The 27,775-nt window shown below is 43.3% G+C and overlaps 1 protein-coding gene across 1 annotated transcript; it reads left to right on the forward strand.

Moving 5' to 3' along the window:
* Positions 1–934: 934 nt before the first annotated feature.
* On the forward strand, positions 935–22,267 carry C8B (complement C8 beta chain). The gene is made up of 13 exons (XM_077278604.1): positions 935–1,526; positions 1,773–1,871; positions 9,384–9,528; positions 11,072–11,213; positions 11,482–11,623; positions 12,142–12,274; positions 14,220–14,417; positions 16,639–16,879; positions 18,112–18,240; positions 19,436–19,599; positions 20,216–20,369; positions 21,430–21,498; positions 22,006–22,267. The coding sequence occupies exons 2-13, from the start codon at positions 1,825–1,827 to the stop codon at positions 22,155–22,157; spliced, it is 1,716 nt and encodes a 571-aa protein (XP_077134719.1). The 5' UTR covers positions 935–1,526; positions 1,773–1,824; the 3' UTR covers positions 22,158–22,267.
* Positions 22,268–27,775: the final 5,508 nt, after the last annotated feature.

Genomic DNA, 27,775 nt, shown 5'->3' on the forward strand with positions numbered 1-27,775 from the left:
AACTTCTATAACACTGCCCCTATGTACAAGAATATAACTACTATAATACTGCTCCATATGTACAAGAATATAACTATTATAATACTGCCCCTATATGCAAGAATATAACTACTAAATACTGCCCCCTATGTACTAGAATATAACTACTATACTACTGCTCCTATGTACAAGAATATAACTACTATAATACTGCCTCTATGTACAAGAATATAACTACTATAATACTGCCCCTATGTACAAGAATATAACTACTATAATACTGCCCCTCTGTACAAGAATATAACTACTGTAATACTGCCCCTATGTACAAGAATGTAACTACTATAATTCTGCTCCTATATACAAGAGTATAACTACTATAATACTGCTCCTCTGTACAAGAATATAACTACTATAAAACTGATCCTATGTACAAGAGTATAACTACTATAATACTGCCCCCTATGTACAAGAATATAACTACTATAATACTGCCCCTCTGAGCAAGAATATAACTACTATAATACTGCCCCTATGTACAAGAATATAACTACTATAATACTGCCCCCTATGTACAAGAATATAACTACTATAATACTGCCCCTATGTGCAAGAATATAACTACTATAATACTGCTCCTATGTACAAGAATATAACTACTATAATACTGCCTCTATGTACAAGAATATAACTACTATAATACTGCCCCTATGTACAAGAATGTGCATCTAAGTGGTAAGTATAACTTTTATTTTATATTTTTTCTCTATATTACTTTGTAATAATAGATAAGAGAAAAAAAAACAATTAGAAATTAGTTCCTGAAAGCTGGCAATGATTAACAATTGGCTTAACACTAATCCTATGGCTGGAAAAATACACAAAGTAACATCAGTTTGCACATGTCTGAGGTTGAGTAAAAATTTCATATGTTGAAACTGTTGATTTAAAATACAAGGAAACACAGGAGATAACCCTGAGGGATGGATTCTGGATAAAATGGGTCGAAAGCGGAACTTTTTTGTTACAATTGAAGTATATGGGGATTGGTTTAGGAGACAAGTAATGGAATAAGTGATTTGTATCAGAAAATGTGTCCAGTAATAATATTGTCCATGAAAAAAAACTGAATTATGATGTTTTGTATTCTGGGTTTTTAGCAAATCAAGAAATCATTACGGTTTGGGAATTTCAACAGTAATGACCAAAGCAGAGTGTTTTGTTTATTAGAGACCCTCAAAAACCCACCACATCCCTGAAGATGTACGAAGAAGATTAATACCCTCCCTGCCCCATAAATAATAATCCATAGTCCATCTATAGACCGAGCACCAGAAGTCGTGGCTGTTCAATTACATGAGTATTGTATATTTCTGGGGGCTCGTTTTTATTTTTCTCTGCATGTATTTATCCATTAATCCATATTTTTTTTAACTTTATTAAATGAAACACAAGTTCCTGAATTGACCATTGCACCATTTTCAATAGTAAAATTGATCTATTTTTCATGATTTTCAACATCATCTGTTTAGTTTCTGGACTAATAGGTAATAATGAGCGATATATTCAATTATTATTGACTGCATATATTGTATTATTTTTGAGGAAAGAATAGAATAAGTACGCAAGTGATAGCAAAAAAATATTTTTCTAAATATTAATCAGCATAGGAATAATGGACTGATGGCCACAAGGTGGCGCTCTTAGATTCTTCTTTTTTTTTCTTTTTGGAGTTTTTATTTTCACCAGACTGGGCAAATACTTTGTGTGTTTTGTTTCCTAATCCACTTTAGTCAATGCAGAGGAATCAACAGCAACTAAAGGAAAGAATCCTATAAATATATCATGTTATTATACAGGATTCTGCTGTGCCTCGGTCTGTATTACACCAGGTAAGTGCCCGCACTTTGTATACCTGGTTAGCTGTGTTGTATATATTATAATAGATGAAAAATATCGGCGTGGGCTGCGATTCTCACATTTACAGCAGCTGAGATTCATGAATTATAGACGATCTTGTTTTTGAAAAATAGGTAATGAAGTGATGATCTTGAATAATAGAAATATTTTAATAAAACCTAAATTCCATACAAGGATCAATAGAAGTATATCCAAAATATTTGGTAGTAGACTATTATCATGGGGGAATAAAAGGGATTCATCTACTTATAATATTCTGTTAGAAAAAAAGTCAAAATTGCTAATGCAAGGTTTAGGATTTCAGATCAAACATTTTTAATTTATGTACCTAAAATGCTCATAGGCTAACTTAGCAATTACATGACAATGGTAGAATAATATTACTATTATGTGTCATCATAAATAACAGCTTGATCTGTTCTACAGGAAGACCGTTGGAAAGCAGATTGCTATGACATAATATATGTATAATAATATAACTCATGTACAAGAATATAACTAGTATAATACTGCCTCTATGTACAAGAATACAACTACTATAATACTGCCCCTATGTACAAGAATATAACTACTATAATACTGCCACTATGTACAAGAATATAACTACTATAATACTGCCCCTGCGTACAAGAATATAACTACTATTATACTGCCCCTATGTAAAAGAATATAACTACTATAATACTGCTCCTATGTACAAGAACATAACTACTATAATACTGCCCCTACGTACAAGAATATAACTACTATAATACTGCCCCTATGTAAAAGAATATAACTACTATAATACTGCTCCTATGTACAAGAATATAACTACTATAATACTGCCCCTGCGTACAAGAATATAACTACTATTATACTGCCCCTATGTAAAAGAATATAACTACTATAATACTGCTCCTATGTACAAGAACATAACTACTATAATACTGCCCCTACGTACAAGAATATAACTACTATAATACTGCCCCTATGTAAAAGAATATAACTACTATAATACTGCTCCTATGTACAAGAATATAACTACTATAATACTGCCCCTGCGTACAAGAATATAACTACTATTATACTGCCCCTATGTAAAAGAATATAACTACTATAATACTGCTCCTATGTACAAGAATATAACTACTATAATACTGCTCCTATATACAAGAATATTTACTACTATAATACTGCTCCTATGTACAAAAATATAAAAACTATAATACTGCTCCTATGTACAAGAATGTAACTACTATAATACTGCCCCTATGTACAAGAATATAACTACTATAATACTGCCCCTATGTACAAGAATATAACTACTATAATACTGCGCCTATGTACAAGAATATAACTGCTATAATACTGCCTCCTATGTACAAGAATATAACTACTATAATACTGCCCCTATGTACAAGAATATGAATAGTATAATACTGCTTCTATATACAAGAATATAACTACTATAATACTGCCCCTATGTACAAGAATATAACTACTATAATACTGCTCCTATGTACTAGAATATAACTACTATAATACTGCCCCTATGCACAAGAATATAACTAACATAATACTCCCCCTATGTGCAAGAATATAACTACTATAATACTGCCCCTATGTACAAGAATATAACTACTATAATACTGCCCCTATGTACAAGAATATGAATAGTATAATACTGCTTCTATATACAAGAATATAACTACTATAATACTGCCCCTATGTACAAGAATATAACTACTATAATACTGCCCCTATGTACAAGAATATGAATAGTATAATACTGCTTCTATATACAAGAATATAACTACTATAATACTGCCCCTATGTACAAGAATATAACTACTATAATACTGCTCCTATGTACTAGAATATAACTACTATAATACTGCCCCTATGCACAAGAATATAACTAACATAATACTCCCCCTATGTGCAAGAATATAACTACTATAATACTGCTCCTATGTACAAGAATATAACTAACATAATACTCCCCCTATGTGCAAGAATATAACTACTATAATACTGCTCCTATGTACAAGAATATAACCACTATAATACTGCTCCTATGTACAAGAATATAACTACTATAATACTGCTCCTATGTAGAAGAATATAACTACTATAATACTGCCCCTATGTACAAGAATATAACTACTATAATACTGCTCCTATTTACAAGAATATAACTACTATAATACTGCCCCCTATGTACAAGAATATAACTACTATAATACTGCTCCTATGTACAAGAATATAACTACTATAATACTGCCCCTATGCACAAGAATATAACTACTATAATACTGCCCCTAAGTACAAGACTATAACTACTATAATACTGCCCCTATGTACAAGAATATAACTACTATACTACTGTTTCAGATGACCCCAAAGATAAAAACTAAGGGGGTCAGATCAGGAGATCTTGGTGGCCATTCACCTGGCCCATGACGACCAATCCACTTTCCAGGAAACTGTTCATGTAGGAATGCTCAGACCTGACACCCATAATGTGGTGGTGTACCAATTTTCTGGAAAAACTCAGGGAATGTGCCATCTTCAGTGCATAAAGAGGGCAACACATCATCATGATGGTCATCATGGGCCAGCTGAATGGCCACCAAGGTCTTCCGATCTGACCACCTTAAGGTACCGTCACACTAAACGATATCGCTAGCGATCCGTGACGTTGCAGCGTCCTGGCTAGTGATATCGTTGTGCTTGACACACAGCAGCAATCAGGATCCTGCTGTGATGTCGCTGGTCGCTGAATAAAGTCCAGAACTTTATTTGGTCGTCCGATCGCCGTGTATCGTTGTGTTTGACACCAAAAGCAACAATACCAGCGATGTTTTACACTGGTAACCAGGGTAAACATCGGGTTACTAAGCGCAGGGCCGCGCTTAGTAACCCGATGTTTACCCTGGTTACCAGCGTAAAAGTAAAAAAAACAAACAGTACATGCTCACCTGCGCGTCTCCCAGCGTCTGCTTCCTGCTCTGACTGAGATCCGGCCCTAAAGTGAAAGTGAAAGCACAGCGGTGACGTCACCGCTGTGCTGTTAGGGCCGGAGCTCAGTCAGTGTCAGGAAGCAGACGCTGGGAGACGCGCAGGTGAGTATGTACTGTTTGTTTTTTTTACTTTTACGCTGGTAACCAGGGTAAACATCGGGTTACTAAGCGCGGCCCTGCGCTTAGCAACCCGATGTTTACCCTGGTTACCCGGGGACCTCGGCATCGTTGGTCGCTGGAGAGCGGTCTGTGTGACAGCTCTCCAGCGATCAAACAGCGACGCTGCAGCGATCGACATCGTTGTCGCTATCGCTGCAGCGTCGCTTAATGTGACGGTACCCTTAGACTTTTATCTTTGGGGTCATCTAAAGGCAATTGTCTATGCTGTGAAGATACGAGATGTGCAGCATCTGAAAGAACGGATACTGGAAGCCTGTGCTACCATTTTTTCTGCAGTGTTGCTATCAGTGTGTCAAGAGTGGGAGAAGAGGGTTGCATTGACAATCCAACACAATGGCCAGCACTTTGAACACATTTTATGTGGTCATAAACTTGTAAATAACTCATGAAAGAATAAAGTTACATTAAAACCAAGCACACCATTGTTTTTCTTGTGAAATTCTCTATAAGTTTGATGTGTCACATGACCCTCTTCCCATTGAAAAAAATAAAGTTGAATCCAAACTGGCCAACTTCAAAATAGCTGCAATGGTCACCACCCATCTTGAAAAGTTTTCCCCCTCCCATATAGTAATGTGCCACACACAGGAAGTTGATATCACCAACCATTCCCATTTTATTTAGGTGTATCCCTATATAAATGGCCCACCCTATAGTTTGATATGATCCTGTGTGAAATTGACGTTCCAGCATCTAATTAGCTTGTGCTGATAGTGTTGTCTAGGCAGGAGTCCACATTTCCTAGTCAAAATCGTTTGAGCTAATATTGTTGTGCAGGTTCCAGTCCACATTTCCTCATCAAAATCATTTGGGCTAATATTGGATGGCAGGCAGGAGTCCACATTTCTTAATCAAAATTGTTTGGGTTAATATTGGAGTGCAGGCACAACGACACATGTTCTAATCTAAATTGTTTTGTCTAACACTGTGTTGCAGACAGGAGTCGACATTTGCTAATCAAAATCATTTGGGCTAATATTGTGCAGGCACCAGTCCGTGTTTCATTATATGAATCCTTCATGCTAATATTGTGGTGCAGGCACCAGTCCTCATTTCATAATCAAAATTGTTTGGGCTAATACTCAGCTGCAGGCACCAGGCCTCATTTAATAATCAAAATTGTTATGGCTAATACTGTGGTGAAAGCACCAGGCCTCATTTCATAATCAAAATGGTTTTGGCTAATAATCTGATGCAGGCACTATGCCTCATTTCATAATCAACATGGTTTGGGCTAATCCTCTGATGCAGGCACCAGGCCGCATTTCATACTAAAGATCATTTGTGCTAATTCTGCGGTTTCTCCACCAGTCCACATTTCAGCATCTAAATCTAAAGCCATGAGTCCACTTTTCAGAATATACATTTTGGGCCAATTCTGTGGTCCAGCCACACTATCTCAGTCAATAAATACTGATTATTCATTTAGTGACAGTGACTGACAGGTCTGTGCCTAGGGTTGTGAAACAGCTGGTTAAAATAGTGGAAGGGTACATTCAACATGAGTGAGGAAAAAGCGAGGTTGTAGTGGAAGTGGGAATAGGCTTGGTGTTTGAGGTGTACGTGGGGTAGGTGGTAATGTTACTGACAGCTCCACTGAACAAACCCCGGCTCCTATATAAAGACAAGTGACAACTTTTGTTAGTGGACGAGGTACTCGATTCCCTTTCTTTGCCAGCAACACATCTGTATTCCTTGTAGATGAGGGCCAGAAAGAGCATGTGCTCCAGTGGATGGCAAGCGCTGCATCAAGTGTCCTCTCCTCTTCAACATCACACCCAGTACAGTCCTACAGTCCGCAGAGGTGGCACCCCAATTACCCTTGTTTTCCCCTGCGTCCCAACTCTGCAACTGCCCAACTGACCCAGAGTACAAATGGCACAATGCACAGCATGGATGCATGGGCTTGGAGCAGCATTTCTAGCTTAAACATTGATCAGTGACAGGTGGATGAGTGACAGGTGTAGACCTGATGCTCTAAGAGACCTACCCAATTCAGGCAACAAAGATGAAGGAGACCTAACTTGGAGGCCAAACAATTCCAAAAATTAGGGGCAGACACCACTAAAGTGTCATCAATTTCCCAGAGTAGAAATAGTATAATGGGACGCTGACACCCCTTCCACTACAGGCAACCCACCAGATATAGACACAGCATGGAGTCACCACAGTTCAAAAATTTGTTAGTAACATCAGCAACAGTAGCAACTGCAGGCTCAGAAGCCACCACAAAGGTGTCACAGACTGCAATAACGCGAGATAAACGCAGCACACTACGGCTGCCGTCACACTAGCAGTATTTGGTCAGTGTTTTACATCAGTATTTGTAAGCCAAAACCAGGAGTGGAACAAAGAGGAAAAGTATAATAGAAACATATGCACCACTTCTGCATTTATCACCCACTCCTGGTTGTGGCTTACAAATACTGATGTAAAATACTGACCAAATACTGCTAGTGTGACGGCAACCTAAAAACTACACCATCGCCTAGTCTGCCCAGTCTGTGACTACAGTGCAAAAGTCATTGGAGATCCATGACGTGTTTATCTTGATGAAAGTTAGGTGGTCTACTCTTTCAGGGGACAGCCGGATGCTCTTATCCATCAGAACACCACCAGCAGCACTAAAGACCCTTTCTGAGAGCACACTGGCTGATGGGCATGACCAAACCTCCAAGGTGTGACAGGCAAGCTCAGGCCACTCTTCCATTTTTGAAGACCAAAATGTAAAAGGGTCCAAACCCCTCCTGATGGCATTGATATTGAGCTAGAGATACTCCTGCACCATCCTCTCCAGTCATTCACAACGTGTCAGACTTGTACTCTATTCTGCTGGTGCACGGGCTGGTCTAAAACATGTGTGAAACAACTCACAGAAAATGCTTCTGCCACTTATACCTCTGCTGCCTGCTAATGTGTGCTTGATGTTGTCTTGGGGAAAATCACTCTTAAGATTGTCTACAAGAGTGTTTCAGTACTCCAGCATGCATGCGTCCCTTTCTAGGGGGGATGCTTCTGGCAAAATCTACTCTTGTACTCTTTATTTAACAGAGTGGCAGCCCAGTAGTCATCACTATTTCTAATCCTAACAATACGGGTATCATTTTGCAGCAGGAAAGTGCTCATGTTGCGGGCGCTTACATGAGGTACAAGTCCATGGTGTGTTCATGGATGGATAAGGCTGGGTTCACATTGCGTTAACAGCAGCCCATTCAACACATGCGTTAACGGGCTGCTGTTAACGCAAGTGCCGATGTGTCATCACGCTAGCAGTGATGGACCCGGAAACGCTGCAGCCCGCGTCCCTGGGTCCGTCACTCAGTGACAGCACATTGAGGTGTGCGCTAGCGATGCGTCCGACATAGGAATTAATGGCGGCATTAACGGACTACGTTACACCGTGTTATGCCGCAGTGTAACGTAGTCCATCTAATGGACGCCCATAACGAAGTGTGAACCTGGCCTAACACCCAAGCTTACTTCCAACTAGGCCGCATTTTAGCACTGTGAGATTTCTGATGCATGTTGATCGCGAATGTGTCAGTTCATGCATGTAGTAGTCAAATTATTGGAATTTTTGCCTCTACTGAGTCTTTTTTTACAAAGTTGTCAGATAATGCGAGTTGGGTCATCTTTTTCGATCTCAATCCTTACCACCCCTGCAAACTGCAGACCTGCCACCACTGCTGGCTACAGTCAGAGTTGTGGCTGAGGATGCAGTGCTTGTCATGGTGGTGTCACTCCATGTCTGTGCGGCCATCCGCAACGTAACCTCCTCGTCTTCCTCCTCCTCCACCTCCTCTGATGAGCTACTTAGCTGAGTTCCGAACCTAGAAAGGTTCTCTCATCTCTAGTGAATATACTCAATTATTGTGTAGAATATCAACCTTGTGTAAACACTGACTTACAAGACAACATGTCTTCTCCCAGCCGCCTCCACTATAGGGTGTAACCTCTTATTACTGAGTGCAGTGTATGATCAGTATATACCGTACTGTGGACTTTATAGTGAGGGACTTACATTATTAATCAGTGCAGAACTTCAGACCTACAGAAGGAACGACATGGTGATAAATGGTGGAGATTTACTTTGCCGCCACGTTATTTGTGATGCTCGTACTGTAAAGCTTACAGTGACAGTCCATTCATAATGACAATTAGCCGGTAATGATCTGTGAAATAATGAACTACTTATGTTAATTAGAAATTCAACTGTATTTTTCCACATTGTTATCAACACATGAAATATTAATCAGATATCTATAATTAAAAATAAAAACTTTCCCCCCCCATGTGCAGCTGTCAGTCCCAGAAAAATGCCGTCAATCAGAGTCTCCCAAAGTCCCGAGTGCAGAGATCTGCGGAGTACGTACCTGAACCTATAGATTGTGTGCTCTCCGATTGGTCTTCCTGGAGTTCTTGTGACCCGTGTCAAAAAAAGAAAGTAAGTGCAATAAAGTTTCCTAAATAGCACAGGAATTGTGATGTATGGCGGAAGAAATGTTTTATCAAGTTTTTACGAGAGGTTTGTGCTGTTCCAAGGAGACTTGCCACCCCTTTATTAAGTCCAGGAATTTTCCCCTTTTTCCCCGAGACCAGGAGTTTTGACCCTGCAGTAGAATAAGTACTGGGATCATTCTTGATCTCATCCATGGAAAAGCTGAAGCAGAGGAAGAAACCCAAGAGTCTTTAATCAGCATAACCTTAGCTGGTGGACATCTGGAACATAGAAGCCACGGTCTTGGAGATTGTGGGTCATAGTCATGCCACTTTTGGCACACTTTCTCATCTCCATCTATTAGGAGGTGCCGAGGCACAAGACACTTTCCAAAATCACTTTTTTTTCCAGGAGGTTTGGGCAGATGCTTGGAGAGTTGCTGCCACTATTGGAAGTTCGGGAAGTCTCCCTGTTTTCTAGAAGTGTGCGCTAGTACATTTTATTTCTGGGCTTATAATTTTGTGGACTGGCAGCTATGACAGTAGTGGGAATGGTCACTCCCTGTGTTTTGGTCTCACATTACACCCAGGTCCAACTCCTGGGCATAATAAGAAAGTCGGAGTAAAAAGATCGTGGTCAGTGGCAGAGAAAGCTGAAGAAGTCACTTGGACTTGTTTGTAAAGTTTGACCCACTGCATGCCATAATGTCTGGCTCATTGTGTAAGGCCATATTCCCACGATAAGTTTTTGGTGAGTTTTTTACACTGTGTAATTTAAAACAAAAATGCAAGGAACCTATTTTACTTATTGGCTGGTCATCAAAAACTCACCCAAAGCTCATGGTGGGAACGTAGCCTTAGTGGAGACATCTGTTTGCATTCACACAGTGAGCTGATGACTCTGGTTTTCATTTTGTCTTTCCACTGTGATTTATTTTGCCACGTATGAAGATAATAATTCTGGTTGTTTACAGTTTTTGACTTAATCCACCGTTACATGCAGTTCTTTTTATTCTCCAGCCATTTTCTCCATTGATGACGATCTCAGGAGTCTCATCTTGCAGCCAGGAACAAATTCACTGGAAATGGCCAAAGCCTCTTAGCACATGACATAGTTCCTCTAAGGCTCGCCAACTCCTCAGGGGCAGACCCAGGTGCAGCCCTGCAGCGTGGCTGAGCGCTTTCTCCATCCATTTTAACCCCCCTGCCCTTCGGTTAGAGTCTGCTGGAAAATGCTCAAGTTTCCCATTGACCCCCATTATACTTGATACTCGAGTTGAGCCGTCTGAGTTTCTGACCTCAACTAGAGTGCCGAGCGCGCGATCATCACTAATGAAATCCTACTGAAAAAATGATCTTTTGCTAAAAATGAATGAGTAGGACAGGTGTACCTGTCGATTATGCAGACGTCCTAGCGGGGATCCATTAGTAAAAGTGCGCTACTCACATTCTAAGCACAATAGATCTAATCCTTTAGAGAAAAGAAAAGGTTTCCATCTCCTTAAAGTCTGGGTCTGTCCTTTCCTTATGATTTCTACTTTGTTGCACAGTTCCGATACACGCAGATGACTCAGATCCCTCAGTTCCATGGTGAGCCATGTCATGCTATAGACCGGCAGGAGGAGAGCTGCAGCACCAGCGCCTTCTGTAGGAACATAAAGCGGTGTGAAGGCTTCCAGTGCGCAGAGTCCGGTGAGTTTCACCGTCCATCACTTCCCAGTGCAGCACTGGCTGGATAACAATGTATGGTTTTACACTTACAGCAAAGCCGGTGCCAACTAGATACAATGTATCCCTTACTATAAACACAAAGATAATAAACTTCTAAAACTTTTCTAAGTCAATCGCAAAGTTAAACAATTGTTGCACCTTCTGCTTTGGACGGTTCCTGACCTGTTAGTGACGTCTCTGGATACAAATGTCAATGCCTTTAATTCTTTTCTTATCTGTTTGTCATCAGGGAAATGCATCACAAATCGGCTGCGGTGTAATGGAGACGATGACTGTGGCGACATGTCGGACGAGAAGAACTGTAAGGTGGTTCGAAGCTCGTGTACTGATGAGATGGAACAGTACTGGGCAATTGAAAATCTGGCAGCAGGGTAGGTGCCCTCTTATACGACTGACCGGCCATAGACATAATAATCTTACATTGATCTTACTGAGTAATCAGAACTTAAAGTAACTTTCCATCCAACACAAATAGGTGTAATATTAATAGCTTTTATACAGGTAGACAAAGTAATATTCTGGCCACTAGGGGGAGCTCAGGGACTTAGTGCATACAAAGTTTAGATTGAATGCAATACCAAAACAGTATGCAATGACTCCAAGGCTCCCCCTAGTGGTAACGGCAGACATTTATACCAGGCGTGATCACTCTGCAGCCCAAACCTTATCAATATAGTGCTGATCTCCCATAATGCATCTCACACGTGTAGAATAAATGTTACTGCTTTCATTTGAGTTGTAGATGTGATGTTTCAGTTTTGCAATAAACGGTATAATATCGGTGGTATACATGTCCGGGAGCAGAGTAGTCTCAGATATTGGCCTGTCAGGGGTGAATGGTGAGATTGAAGAGTAAACATGAAACTTACAGATGTTTTCTGTTCCTTAGATTGAATATATTTACTAATGACCGGGAAGGCATTGTGCTAGATCACCGCTATTACGCCGGCGCCTGCTCGCCTCATTATATCCTGGGGACGAGATTTAGAAAGCCGTACAATGTGGAAAGTTTTATTCCTGAGGTGAGGACGAGGGACAGCACAAATCATTATATAAGGTGTAAAATATATGAAATAATATCAGCGGCGCGTCCGTCTGTGACCGTCATACTGAGGACTAGAGAGAACAGATCCACTCTCTGCTCTCCCAATGTCTTCTCCTGCCGTCCTGCTGGATCTTCTCTCTTCTCTTTTTATGTCCTCTTTTTGCCCCTTCACTTTTATCCTTCAAGTCCTCTCCCTGCACATTCTCTCCTCTCCATGATCTTTCTCCATTTTCTCCTCAGTGCCCGGTCTCTGCCTTTTCTTTTTCTATGTCTTCTCTTTGCATCCTTTCCTTTCTCTCTTTCATGTCCTCTCACCGGATCTTTTCTGTGTTCTCTTTCTTCATCTTGTCTCTTTCATGCTCTCTAACTCTGCAATATCTTTTTGTCTATGATGACTTCTCTCTGCGTCTTCTCTCTTCAGTGTCCTCATTCTACGTCTTCTCTTCTCCAGGTTCTCTTCTTACATCGTCGCATACATGTCCTCTCTCTGCATCTTCTCCCATCCAGGTCCTCTGTTATTATCTATCTTCCCTCTTCCACATCTTCCTGCAGCATCTTCTCTCTTCCATGTGCAATTTCTACATCTTCTCTCTTTCATGTCCACTCTTCCATCTTTTCTATTCTCTGGATCTTCTCTCTTCTGTGACCTGTCTCTGCATCCTTTCTGTTCCATGTCCTGTTTCTGCTTTTTCTCCCTTCTCTTTCTACTCTCTTTATCTTCTCTTTCTTCTCCTCTCACCATGCATCGTCTCTTTTCTTTCTTGTCCTCTCTCTGCATTTTATTTCTTCCCCCTTCTGGTTCTGCAACTTTTCTTTTTCATGTCATTGTTTCTGTTTCTTCTTACTTCTCTATCTTCTCTCTTCTATGTCCTCCTATACGTCCTCTCTCTTTTCTTTCTCTGGATCTTCTCTAGGTTTTCCCCTTACACCTTCTCTCGTCTTTGCTTCATGTCTTTTCTCTGCCTCTTTTCTCTTCCACGTTTCCTTTTTGCGTTTTCTATCTTCTCTCATTCATTTCCTCTCTTTGATCCTTCTCTCTGTCATGTCTCCTCCTTGCTTCTTTTCCTTCCTATGTCCATTCTCTGCACCTGCTTCCTTCCATGTCCTCTCCCGGCGTCTTCCCTCCTTCCTCTCTCCTGACATTTCCTTTCTTTCCACCTTCTTTCCATGTCTGCCATCTTCCTTCCTTGATCTTTTCTTTCTGCATCTTCTCTCATCTCTCTCCCATGTCTTCTCCCTTAGTCTTCTCTCTTCCTTCTTTATATCCGCTGTCTTATGCCTATGATGATTTTCCCATGTCTACTTTCTCGTTCATGTCTTTTTTCGATGTCCTCTCTCTTATTTCTTCCATTTTTTCTCTCTACATCTTTTCTTTTTCAAGTCCTTTTTCTATCATCTCTTTGTTGTAACTTTTTCCATTTTTGATCTATCCTCCCTTCCAATTCATCATTTAAAGCTCCTTCCTTTGATTTTGTTTCTCCACATTTTCTTTCTTCTTTTTTCTGTCTATTGTGTTTCTTCCTCCATGTCCTCTCTCTGTTTCTTCTCTTTTCCATGCGTCCTCTCTACATCATCTCTTTTCTCTCATAACTGCAGATCCTTTTGACCGTATCCCTTCTCTGTTCCTTCTCTTCCGTTGCTTTCCCCACTTTTGCTCTCTAATGCCTATTTTCCCGTCATCTTTTCCTTTTTATCATCCTACCACCATAGTCACAGCCTTCTGTGTCTGCTTGGACTTGTACGATGAGATAGAAGCACCAGTATAATGGCCATCGTCCTGGAAGCTAACACCGAAAACCCCTTGTCTATAAATCCATAGCATACAAATCCATAGTTTGCGGAAGTTTATCACAGTTTATGAAAGTTTGTGCGCTCTGAATACCAAGAGCCGTTCCTGTACATTGTACATTTTTCTTTTTTAGGGTAAAGGAAAATATGAGTTTACCCTTTCTGAACATGATTCGTACTCGGATTATTCAAAGGAAGTATCCAGATATCATTTTAAGCAAACCAGCTTCAGCTTCGGCATCAAGATACCGTCTGTGTTCGAAATTGGGTTCAGTAACAATGATCTAAAGATCAAAAACTTTAGGTCAAGGACAATGAAATATTCTCACACGGTTGGTATATACCAGTAGTCTTGTGCTTTATTGAACAGTCAGGTGACTTCTTCCAACTGAAAAATGGCGCTCAAGTATCCAGTGCCAGTGATGGTAAGACGAGGCCACCATGTAAGGTCTCCTCACATATAATTTAGGTTGTACATTCCCATATGACATTTCCCTGCATATCTCTTTATATATATTCATATATATATAAAGCTTATATAAAGGGCCACGCCTCCCATAACTATTTATACTCAAAAGTATGCACACCCTAGAAGCAGTTCTTACATCTTCTAGAATGTCCATGATGAGTAGATCCCAAGCTTCAGTTGGGTTCCACATTCTTCCTCATGGGTCAATGAGCCTTCATGTCACACAGTTCTTGCCTTCTCCAGAAGAGATTAGAATAAGCAATGAGACATCTTTTCTTAGACTCATGAGCCAACATTTCCACTGCTGCAGTTCACACATTGATGACACGTTTTCTAGGTGAGACCAAATCCAGCTTTGCTCTTGTTTGCTAAAAAAAAAGACAGTCATGAAATGTATTGAATAAAATGTGTTGTACTTTCCTGGAAGTTGGTTAGATCCACTTCAAGGTCATTCTTAGATCCACTTCTAGTCCATTCTTATGCTTGCCTCTTCACTGTCTTCAGCTTTCTTAGATTCAACTTTAGTTTTTATGTAGATCCGCATTTAGTCAATTATTAGATCCACTTCTAGATAATTCTTGGATCCATCTACTTCTTTTCCATCCTTGTATCCATCTATAGTCTATTCTTTGACCCAAATCTAATGTAGATCCACCCCTGCTTCATTCAAAGATTTACTTCGGGTCCATTCTTACAGCCACATCTCCACTTTTAGATCTAACTATAGTCAATTTGTTGCTAAACATCAAATTCATACTTAGATCCACCTCTATAGTCCATTCTTACTTTGACTTCTAGTCAGTTCATAGATCCACATCTAGTCCATTTTAGATCGATCTACCACTACCCCTTTTTTAGATCCATTTTAGACCATTGTTAGATCCGACTAGAGATGGTAGAGGTGGATTTAGGGATAGACTAGAGGTGGAGGTTACTGTTTATTCACCCCTACTCCATTCATGGCTCCACCTCTAGTCTATCCCTAAATCCACCTCTACCACCTCTAGTCAATACTTCGATGCACCCACCAGTAATCCATTCTTCAATTGACATCTAGTCCATTCATAAAGCCACTTCTACAACATTCTTAGATACTTTGCTAGTTTAGTCATATTTTAAATCCGCTCATACTCCTTTTATAGATCAATCTCTAGTCCATCCTTACACCTACCTCTAGGCATTTCTTCAATCCTCTAACCTGTAGTCCATTCTTAGATCCACATTTAGTCAATTTGTAGATCCACATCTACTCCGTTGTTTCATCAAGCTGTTAGGTCCATATCTAGTCCACTGTTAGATCTTCCTCAAATCCATTTTAGATCTATCTGTATTCCTTCCCATATCCATCTCTAGTCCATCCTAAGATATACATCTTGTCCATAGTTAGATCTACCAGTACTCCATTCACAGATCCACTTCTAATCCATTGTTACACCTACCTCTTGGCAACTCTTCAATCCTCCCACCCATAGTCCATTCTTAAATTCACATTTGGTCCATTTGCAGGTCCACATCTATTCCATTGTTTGATCCTTCTCTTAGGTCCATATCTAGTCCATTGCTAGATCTTCTTCAAGTCCATTTTATGGATCTATTTTATTTGGATCTACCTATGGACGAGATGTACATCTTACGATGAACTAGAGATGGATCTGGGAATGGACTAAAGGTAGATCTAAAATGGATCTACCTTTAGTCCATTCCCAGATCCATCTCTAGTTCATCGTAAGATGTACATCTCGTCCATAGGTAGATCCACCTGTACTCCATTCATGGATCCACTTCTAGTCCATCCTTACACTTACCTCCAGGCAATTCTTCAATCTTCTCATCTGTAGTCAATTCTTAAATCCATATTTGGTCCATTTGTAGAGCAACATCTATTCCATTGTATGTTCCTTCTCTTAGGTCCATATCTGGTTCATTGCTAGATCCACCTTGAGTCCAATCTTAGTTCCGTCTTTAAGGCATTCTATGATCTACATCTCGTCTACATATAGAGCCACCTCTAGTCCATTCGGAGATCTACCTTTCATCCATTCCCAAATTATTTTTCCAATAATCTTTTGTTCCCAATATTTCAGAACAGTTTATTTATCCATGCACGATCCGACCTAGAAGTGGCCAAATACAAGCTCAAATCCCGAAGCCTGATGCTTCACTCTGAGTTTTTCCAGAGAGTAAAGCAATTACCGATGGAATACGTGTACAGTGAATACAGAGACCTGTTCCGGGATTACGGGACACATTTTGTTACAGAAGCCACTTTGGGGGGAGTCTATGAATATACTCTGATTCTTAATGAAGAATCGGTAAAAAAAGAAGGTGAGATATCTATAATATTTACCATATTCCACCATTACCGTATGTATCATCGTGGTCAAGATAAACATATGTGACGTGCAGGAGGAGCCATAGACCAGAGGGCGCCAGGGTCCACAGGTCTCTTTGTAGCCCTAGGGGTTACCGCAATCTGTGCTGTACGACTAAATAAGTGCACCTAAGTGCATTGTTATCTAGGCTAGCCCAAGAAAGTAGCAACTTTTGGAGTAGTTTGTACAAGAAATAAAACTTTATAAGACATTTTGGTTGTTGAAGAATTCAAGAAATGAAAAGTGAATTAGAAAGTTACAAATCTTTTTGTACAAAAAAAAGTTTTCATTTTTCAGCTAATTTTTGGGATTCATATATATTTCTGAGTAATAAATTATATATTTTTATTGTGAGTAAAAACTGAATTTTGTGATAGTTTTTTTAATTCGTTCATTTTTTATACTGCCCAAATTTGACGCTTGATCATCTGATAAATTAATATTATGGTCATGTATTGTGATGTTTATGCAATAAAATGTGCTTGATACTTAAAAAAAAATGTCATTTTATAAATTCTATTTTTGGTGTGGGGGATTTTTATATGAAATTGTTATTTCATTTATTTTTTTACATTTTATCAGTTGAGATTCAGATACAGCAAATCTTGCAAATTTACCTGGGAAATTCGATTCACATTGAAGTTATTTGATGTGAACTGAAAATTCCTTCTTATGCCCCAGAGCCCAGAGTATAATAAACATAGGACTTAAAAAAATAATAGTTAATGCTCTCCTTTACCGACACCCCGCAGCCCATCGTCCAGTCCTCCGCGCGTCTTCTTTTCGCCTTCTACCATTGTACGCACCATAGTCGGCCTGCTTTACTTTACACCAGGGCGGACTGGACAACAGGCTGCGGGGGACAGCTGGACACGTGAGTATTATCTTTTTATTTAACCTTTTGCTGGCCCTCTACGTTTCAGCAAAATGGTGGTCAACTGTCCGACATTTTTCTGGATTCTCGGGGAGCAAATTTCGACAAAAACAATATTCTTGAGAATACAATTTTTTGTTAGCATCAAAGAGAATTCAATTCCACTGAAATACATTTGCTAATTTCTAATACTTACATTTAATTGTTACATTATATGTCCCCCTGAGAGGTGGAAAAACATCTTGGGAGCTGTCAGTAGCCACAACGGGTAAAAGCATGTTGGAAACCCTTTTATTGACTTTTCCCAACAGGTTACACTTTAAATGATGTGAAGTCTTGCATGGATGCCGGGTTTAACCTTGGCGGGAATATCTGTGGAGTTTGGGTAGGTGTCGGCATCACTGCGTCCCAATGTGACAGTCTCCTTAAGGAAATTAAAGGTAAGAAACTGGAAGTTATCAGATACGTCATTATGGTGGAACATAAGTGTCACGGGGCAGTAATAGGAAAACAAGAGATGAGGAATCTGGGCCCCTGAACTGCCCCTCAGGCTAGGGGGAGCCCTGTCCTTCCTTAACATGGGGGTACCCTTGAAGGTAGGGAGGCCCAAGTCACCGACCTGTCCCTATCTCCTGTTAAACCCTGAGCTAAACCCCCAACCCCAGGAGGTGAACAGTGCAAACAGCACCACAAAGCAGATAAACAGAATTAAATAATATGAGAGTGAGGGGAACACAATATCAAAAGGTGAATGCACAAACTACAAAGGGACAAAGTAACAAAAACTCAGCACTTGCTAGATAGACCTGGAGTAGTGAGGAGCTGGTGTCTGGAGAGCTGGAGGAGTTTATTGTGCGAATGTTGCTTGGTTTGTACGCTTGGAAATTCCTCATCCTTACGTGCCTTATTTTCTTCCCCCGTCCTTCACACCCTGGTGATCACCTCTGTTATTTGTGAGAGTATATTTGTGTGAGTGGAATTTTCCTTTACCCTTGTCTTTGCCCCCCTGTCTGTCAGGTTGTTGTACTGCGGTGCATGGTAGCGCCTCTCTTCCCCGGGTGGGAGAAGGGGACAGACGCAGGGCGGCAGTTAGGAGACAGGGCAAGGGCGGAGGCCCCGGCATCCTCGCCATCTGAGGTATCCTGGGGAACAGGGCGAGTTAGGGCGCTCCCTAGTGCTAGGGCCAGGAAAGGTGCCCCTGGTGTATATGTCCCCCATCCTGGTATATATATGTCCCCCATCCTAGACTCATCATAGTATATACAGTATGTCCCTCATCCTGGTATACAGTGAGTACGCAAAGTATTCAGACCCCTTTAAATTTTTCACTATATTTTTCATTGCAGAAATTTGGTAAATTCAATAAATTTCATTTTTTTCTCATTAATATACCCTCTGCACCCCATCTGTCTGATCTGATTGGTGGGTAGCGTGTGCTGCAGTGCTGGGACCCAGCGGTTCTCTGCACCACAATGCAGTTCAGCTGACTGTGCACTGGTGTTGGCGGCCCCCTCCTGCACTGGCCCAGGACACCCTCTGTAACCGCGATCGACTGCAGAGTCATAGGCTACAGATCAGATGGAGGACGGATGGAGGATGGAGGCATGGTCTCATGATTATCACCACATGTTGCAGATGCAAGATCAAACCGTCAAGTAGTGCAAGACTTTGTCGCTCTGGTAAGAGGAGGGGCGAGCGAACATGTGACCGCACTCGCATACAGAGACCTTCCGACTCCGGAGCTAATGCAAGAATGGGGGGACGCTGTCCAATATAATCCGGAGATTATCAAAATAAAGGTAGAGCGATTCTAAAACACTGAAACACCGGTATCTTATAATTAACACTTGTATCCAATCTGTGAAGATTAGGGATGAGTGGACCCGTGAATGTTCGGGTTTGCTGGATTCATCCAAACTTTTATCTAAAGTTCCGTTTGGGTATCAGAACTGTACCCAAACTTAAACCTGAACCCGAACCCCATAAAAACCAATGGTGACCCGAACTTTGCCCAAAGGGTCGTACTATTAAGTTTCCCTAAGCACATCCTCAGGATGAGATATTGTGGGGGATGGCTTTATAAATGTATTATGCGGTCTGTGCCCCCCGTAGTCTGACCTGGTCCTACATTCACTCAACTGATTGATTGCTACAATGTATCAGCACAACCCTCTATAGCCTCATGGCTTCTAGCTGCACTGATACATTGTAACAAACAGTTCTCTCTCTGAATGTAAATACATTATTTCTGTTAACCAAATACAAAAATCCTGAAAAATTGCAGGAAAATATAAACCATATGACAAAGTTGCATTTTCCTGCGCAGGATTTGGGCTTTTCTTCCTAAGCCTGGCCCTATAATATCTTTGCAGCCAGTGTTGGTGGTTTTATCACGTCTTCTCTTGTATTTTATAGGCCAGCCCTCTGTATGAGCTCATCACAGTGACAGATTTCCCCGGAGCTAACACCTTACAAGGGAACATGATTCGCGCCTTGGAAGAATTTGAGAGGGAGACGAGTTCCTGCCGCTGCACGCCTTGTCGCAACAATGGTGTTCCGGTGTTCATTGGTAAGAATATTAGGACGACGAGCTTTAATTGGGAAATTATTAACTTTTGTGATTTGGTTCTAGGCTGTGTGACCCTTCGTTATGAAAAAAAATCATATTATTAGATGTGTCTTTAAAGGGAACCTGTCAAACTATTTATATGCACATGTAGATTTTTCAAAGACAAGTCCAGCAATGTCTTTAGATGACCAGTCCAAAATAGAGCTGGAGTGGCAGAGGCTTCAGATCTACCATAGTCCTTCAGCCTCAATTCAAATGCTCATTGCTCAGGAACAGAGCAAAGCGCCGGCCATGTAAAGGTATTGCTTGATTTGTCTTTGAAAGAGCTACGTGTGCATATATATTGTTTATTAAGTGCCTAGAGTAGATGAAGTTGCTTTATACTTTTGGCCTGTTTTCGTTTTGCAGTTTCGCTTGCCTATCTGCTCATGGAGCTGCAGGCTCAGGGCTCAGTGGATGTTCCCTGTGGCGGCAGAGATCTCTGCTGGAGAGTGCAGCAATAAAGGCTTCTCAGCGCCATTTACCCTCCTGTGTGAACACGTCTCTTTGGCGCTCGGGACGAGTGCAGCAATACGACTGCAGAATCATTAGGCACCAGACATGCCAGATAATGGGAGTCCAAAAAATCGCAACATTTCTTACAAGCATTAGTTTTTGCAAAACTTTGCAACTTAATGCCGACACTTTTTTGAACCTTTATGGGTTTAGTGACACAGCACGGCAGCGGCGGTCTATCAGCAGGCAGCACATTTACTAGAATTTACACCAGAGATCCGGTGTCGTTGCAGCAGGAATCCACCCCCAGCTCATGGCAAAGATTTCATTATCTGGTGCGTGGATAGCCTAAGATGCATCGAATTTATTACGAATAGATTTATTCCTCCTCAATTCAGCAATCAGCAGGGTCAATACCGGCATCTTGATGGGTTCACATCGGTCTGCACAGGGGCTGCGTACACAAAACGATACAAAGTTTTATTTTAGAAGCATTTCTAAAAATGAAGAATAAAGACATAAACCTTGTTTCGAATTGATGATTTTACCATTTTGGTCTTTACAGAAAGTCGCTGTGAATGTGTTTGTCCATTAGGGTTCAAAGGCTCCGCTTGTGAAATCAGCTCGAGGCCAGGTACATAGCTGCGTCACTCCAGTCATTCTCTCTGTTTGCCTTTTATCATTCTTAACGGGAAAGGTCACTAAGTCACACCTCATTCGGTGAAGAAATCCATGGCTTTAGAGCTTCTGGTGTAGGGGCGCGGGCTGTCCGTCATTACCAGTCCAATGAATAGGAGAAGCTTTGTCATTTATTTAGATTTTTTCCCAACAAATACACAATCCCTGCATGTGTTGTGACTGTCGAACATCAGACATGCAGCTGCGGGGACTTGAACATATTTTTCGAGCACGCTGGAGACCCTCGGTTATCACCAGAGCATGCTCAGATAACACCTTATCCTAGCACGTTCACTCATCTCTAGTTTTATCTAATGGGGGGCTTTACACATTGACCCCTAACGTTCTGATTTTGCACCATTTTCACCTTATCTCACCCTATTTCTGTGAGCTCTTCATGTGATGAGCACAATCCATATACTGTTGCTACTTATTGCACTATATTTCTACTTTTATTTTTCAGCTCCAAAAATCGATGGACAGTGGAGCTGCTGGTCGGGCTGGACATCGTGTTCTGGAAGAGTCCAGACGAGGCAGCGACAGTGCAATAACCCCTTGCCACAAAACGGAGGCGGATGGTGTGACGGAGCCGCCAGCGACACGAGGAGCTGTTAACCGGCTATTGTCCAGCCACCATTATTACATCACTAGTGATCATGTGAACCTTGCTGAAGCTTGTAGTCCCCATGTAAATTTGGAAAATAAATTACTTCGCCTAAAAATCAGACTATAGTATTAGAGTTAATAGAAGGCGAGGAGGAGGGGGGGGATGCGGCTGCAGCGGCTCTCCGTGTCCGTCAGGCTGCGTGCTGCGAGAGGGGAGCAGGAGCTTCACACATTGCAAGATTTGGCACGAACAGGAACATCAGACCTTTATATGGAACTGGTTTCACGCATCCGATCTGAGATTGTTTCGTCATCTTGATTTTTGTGCAAAATGTAAGAGAAATGAAATAAAATATTGCACTTTGGATGTGAAGGATGATTTATGTTATTGCAGCTTTTCAGGGACTTTAATTATGCTCCAGTTTTTAGATTTTTTTTTTAGATACCTGAATCCACTTAAAGGGAGAGAGTCAGCCTAAAAACCAAGCACAAGGCCTTATAAAGGATGCAGAGCGGACAATAATCGCATCTTTTCTAATCGCTGCCCCCATTGTGCAGAAAGTGGAGTTTAACCAAATCTGCTAATTAGGGTGTGGTCAATAGGCTCCACCCACAGATTATCCATGCACCGCCCACTGATTGAGCGACGCCCACCCACTGATGGTGCATGCCCGCCTACTGATTATGCATACCACGCCTACTGATTATGCATACCCCGCCTACTAATTGTGCACCACTCCACCCACTGATCATGAACTACTCCGCCCCCTGATTGTGCTGCCCCATCAACCTCACCGGTGATTGACTTCTCTGGTTTACAAGAGTTTTCTCTGCAGACAGCACTCAATCCACGCAAGTCAGTGCTGAGTGTGATCACATGGTGAGGTCAGCCTAGTCTGAGTGTGATCACATGGTGGGGTCAGCCCGGTCTGGATGTGATCACATGGTGGGGGTCAGCATAGTCTGAGTGTGATCACATGGTGGGGTCAGCCTAGTCTGAGTGTGATCACATGGTGGGGGTCAGCCTAGTCTGAGTGTGATCACATGGTGGGGGTCAGCCTAGTGTGAGTGTGATCACATGGTGGGGGTCAGCCTAGTCTGAGTGTGATCACATGGTGGGGTCAGCCTAGTCTGGATGTGATCACATGGTGAGGTCAGCCTAGTCTGAGTGTGATCACATGGTAGGGGTCAGCCTAGTCTGAGTGTGATCACATGGTGGGGGTGGCCTAGTCTGAGTTTGATCACATGGTGGGTCAGCCTAGCCTCAGTTTGATCACATGGTGGGGGTCAGCCTAGTCTGAGTTTGATCACATGGTGGGGGTCAGCCTAGTCTGAGTGTGATCACATGGTGGGGGTCAGCCTAGTCTGAGTGTGATCACATGGTGGGGGTCAGCCTAGTCTGAGTGTGATCACATGGTGGGGGTCAGCCTAGTCTGAGTGTGAACACATGGTGGGGTCAGCCTAGTCGGAGTTTGATCACATGGTGGGGGTCAGCCTAGTCTGAGTTTGATCACATGGTGGGGGTCAGCCTAGTCTGAGTGTGATCACATGGTGGGGGTCAGCCTAGTCTGAGTGTGATCACATGGTGGGGGTCAGCCTAGTCTGAGTATGATCACATGGTGGGGGTGGCCTAGTCTGAGTTTGATCACATGGTGGGTCAGCCTAGTCTCAGTTTGATCACATGGTGGGTCAGCCTAGTCTGAGTGTGATCACATGGTGGGGGTTAGCCCAGTCTGAGTGTGATCACATGGTGGGGGTCAGCCTAGTCTGAGTGTGATCACATGGTGGGGGTCAGCCTAGTCTGATTGTGATCACATGGTGGGGTCAGCCTAGTCTCAGTGTGATCACATGGTGGGTCAGCCTAGTCTGAGTGTGATCACATGGTGGGGTCAGCCTAGTCTGAGTGTGATCACATGGTGGGGGTCAGCCCGGTCTGAGTGTGATCACATGGTGGAGGTCAGCCCGGTCGGAGTGTGATCACATGGTGGGGTCAGCCTAGTCTGAGTGTGATCACATGGTGGGGGTCAGCCTAGTCTGAGTGTGATCACATGGTGGGGGTCAGCCTAGTCTGAGTGTGATCACATGGTGGGGGTCAGCCTAGTCTGAGTGTGATCACATGGTGGGGGTCAGCCTAGTCTGAGTATGATCACATGGTGGGTCAGCCTAGTCTCAGTTTGATTACATGGTGGGTCAGCCCGGTCTGAGTGTGAACACATGGTGGGGTCAGCCTAGTCGGAGTTTGATCACATGGTGGGGGTCAGCCTAGTCTGAGTTTGATCACATGGTGGGGGTCAGCCTAGTCTGAGTGTGATCACATGGTGGGGGTCAGCCTAGTCTGAGTATGATCACATGGTGGGGGTGGCCTAGTCTGAGTTTGATCACATGGTGGGTCAGCCTAGTCTCAGTTTGATCACATGGTGGGGGTCAGCCTAGTCTGAGTGTGATCACATGGTGGGGGTGGCCTAGTCTGAGTGTGATCACATGGTGGGTCAGCCTAGTCTCAGTTTGATCACATGGTGGGGGTCAGCCTAGTCTGAGTTTGATCACATGGTGGGTAAGCCCGGTCTGAGTGTGAACACATGGTGGGGTCAGCCTAGTCGGAGTTTGATCACATGGTGGGGGTCAGCCTAGTCTGAGTTTGATCACATGGTGGGGGTCAGCCTAGTCTGAGTGTGATCACATGGTGGAGGTCAGCCCGGTCGGAGTGTGATCACATGGTGGGGTCAGCCTAGTCTGAGTGTGATCACATGGTGGGGGTCAGCCTAGTCTGAGTGTGATCACATGGTGGGGGTCAGCCTAGTCTGAGTGTGATCACATGGTGGGGGTCAGCCCGGTCTGAGTGTGATCACATGGTGGAGGTCAGCCCGGTCGGAGTGTGATCACATGGTGGGGTCAGCCCAGTCTGAGTGTGATCACATGGTGGGGGTCAGCCTAGTCTCAGTGTGATCACATGGTGGGGGTCAGCCTAGTCTGAGTGTGATCACATGGTGGGGGTCAGCCTAGTCTGAGTGTGATCACATGGTGGGGGTCAGCCTAGTCTGAGTGTGATCACATGGTGGGGGTCAGCCTAGTCTGAGTGTGATCACATGGTGGGGGTCAGCCTAGTCTGAGTGTGATCACATGGTGGGGGTCAGCCTAGTCTGAGTGTGATCACATGGTGGGGGTCAGCCTAGTCTGAGTATGATCACATGGTGGGGGTGGCCTAGTCTGAGTGTGAACACATGGTGGGGTCAGCCTAGTCGGAGTTTGAACACATGGTGGGGGTCAGCCTAGTCGGAGTTTGATCACATGGTGGGGGTCAGCCTAGTCTGAGTGTGATCACATGGTTGGGGTCAGCCTAGTCTGAGTATGATCACATGGTGGGGGTGGCCTAGTCTGAGTTTGATCACATGGTGGGTCGGCCTAGTCTGAGTTTGATCACATGGTGGGTCAGCCTAGTCTCAGTTTGATCACATGGTGGGGGTCAGCCTAGTCTGAGTGTGATCACATGGTGGAGGTCAGCCCGGTCGGAGTGTGATCACATGGTGGGGTCAGCCTAGTCTGAGTGTGATCACATGGTGGGGGTCAGCCTAGTCTGAGTGTGATCACATGGTGGGGGTCAGCCCGGTCTGAGTGTGATCACATGGTGGAGGTCAGCCCGGTCGGAGTGTGATCACATGGTGGGGTCAGCCTAGTCTGAGTGTGATCACATGGTGGGGGTCAGCCTAGTCTGAGTGTGATCACATGGTTGGGGTCAGCCTAGTCTGAGTGTGATCACATGGTGGGGGTCAGCCTAGTCTGAGTGTGATCACATGGTGGGGGTCAGCCTAGTCTGAGTGTGATCACATGGTGGGGGTCAGCCTAGTCTGAGTGTGATCACATGGTGGGGGTCAGCCTAGTCTGAGTGTGATCACATGGTGGGGGTCAGCCTAGTCTGAGTGTGATCACATGGTGGGGGTCAGCCTAGTCTGAGTGTGATCACATGGTGGGGGTCAGCCTAGTCTGAGTATGATCACATGGTGGGGGTGGCCTAGTCTGAGTGTGAACACATGGTGGGGTCAGCCTAGTCGGAGTTTGATCACATGGTGGGGGTCAGCCTAGTCTGAGTTTGATCACATGGTGGGGGTCAGCCTAGTCTGAGTGTGATCACATGGTGGGGGTCAGCCTAGTCTGAGTGTGATCACATGGTTGGGGTCAGCCTAGTCTGAGTGTGATCACATGGTGGGGGTGGCCTAGTCTGAGTTTGATCACATGGTGGGTCAGCCTAGTCTCAGTTTGATCACATGGTGGGTCAGCCTAGTCTGAGTGTGATCACATGGTGGGGGTCAGCCCAGTCTGAGTGTGATCACATGGTGGGGGTCAGCCTAGTCTGAGTATGATCACATGGTGGGGGTGGCCTAGTCTGAGTGTGAACACATGGTGGGGTCAGCCTAGTCGGAGTTTGATCACATGGTGGGGGCCAGCGTAGTCTGAGTTTGATCACATGGTGGGGGTCAGCCTAGTCTGAGTGTGATCACATGGTGGGGGTCAGCCTAGTCTGAGTGTGATCACATGGTTGGGGTCAGCCTAGTCTGAGTGTGATCACATGGTGGGGGTGGCCTAGTCTGAGTTTGATCACATGGTGGGTCAGCCTAGTCTCAGTTTGATCACATGGTGGGTCAGCCTAGTCTGAGTGTGATCACATGGTGGGGGTCAGCCCAGTCTGAGTGTGATCACATGGTGGGGGTCAGCCTAGTCTGAGTGTGATCACATGGTGGGGTCAGCCTAGTCTCAGTGTGATCACATGGTGGGTCAGCCTAGTCTGAGTGTGATCACATGGTGGGGTCAGCCTAGTCTGAGTGTGATCATATGGTGGGGTCAGCCTAGTCTGAGTGTGATCACATGGTGGGGTCAGCCTAGTCTGAGTGTGATCACATGGTGGGGGTCAGCCTAGTCTGATTGTGATCACATGGTGGGTCAGCCTAGTCTGAGTGTGATCACATGGTGGGGGTCAGCCTAGTCTGATTGTGATCACATGGTGGGTCAGCCTAGTCTGAGTGTGATCACATGGTGGGGGTCAGCCTAGTCTGATTGTGATCACATGGTGGGTCAGCCTAGTCTGAGTGTGATCACATGGTGGGGGTCAGCCTAGTCTGAGTGTGATCATATGGTTGGGTCAGCCTAGTCTGAGTTTGATCACATGGTGGGTCAGCCTAGTCTGAGTGTGATCACATGGTGAGGTCAGCCTAATCTGAGTTTGATCACATGGTGGGGGTCAGCCTAGTCTGATTGTGATCACATGGTGGGTCAGCCTAGTCTGAGTGTGATCACATGGTGGGGGTCAGCCTAGTCTGAGTGTGATCATATGGTTGGGTCAGCCTAGTCTGAGTTTGATCACATGGTGGGTCAGCCTAGTCTGAGTGTGATCACATGGTGAGGTCAGCCTAGTCTGAGTGTGATCACATGGTGGGGGTCAGCCTAGTCTGAGTGTGATCACATGGTGGGTGTCAGCATAGTCTGAGGGTGATCACATGGTGGGGGTCAGCCTAGTCTGAGTGTGATCACATGGTGAGGTCAGCCAAGTCTGAGTGTGATCACATGGTGAGGTCAGCCTAGTCTGAGTGTGATCACATGGTGAGGTCAGCCTAGTCTGAGTGTGATCACATGGT

The sequence above is a fragment of the Ranitomeya variabilis genome, chromosome 8 (genome assembly GCF_051348905.1).
Source record: "Ranitomeya variabilis isolate aRanVar5 chromosome 8, aRanVar5.hap1, whole genome shotgun sequence".
In the NCBI taxonomy this organism is placed as follows: Eukaryota; Metazoa; Chordata; class Amphibia; order Anura; family Dendrobatidae; genus Ranitomeya; species Ranitomeya variabilis.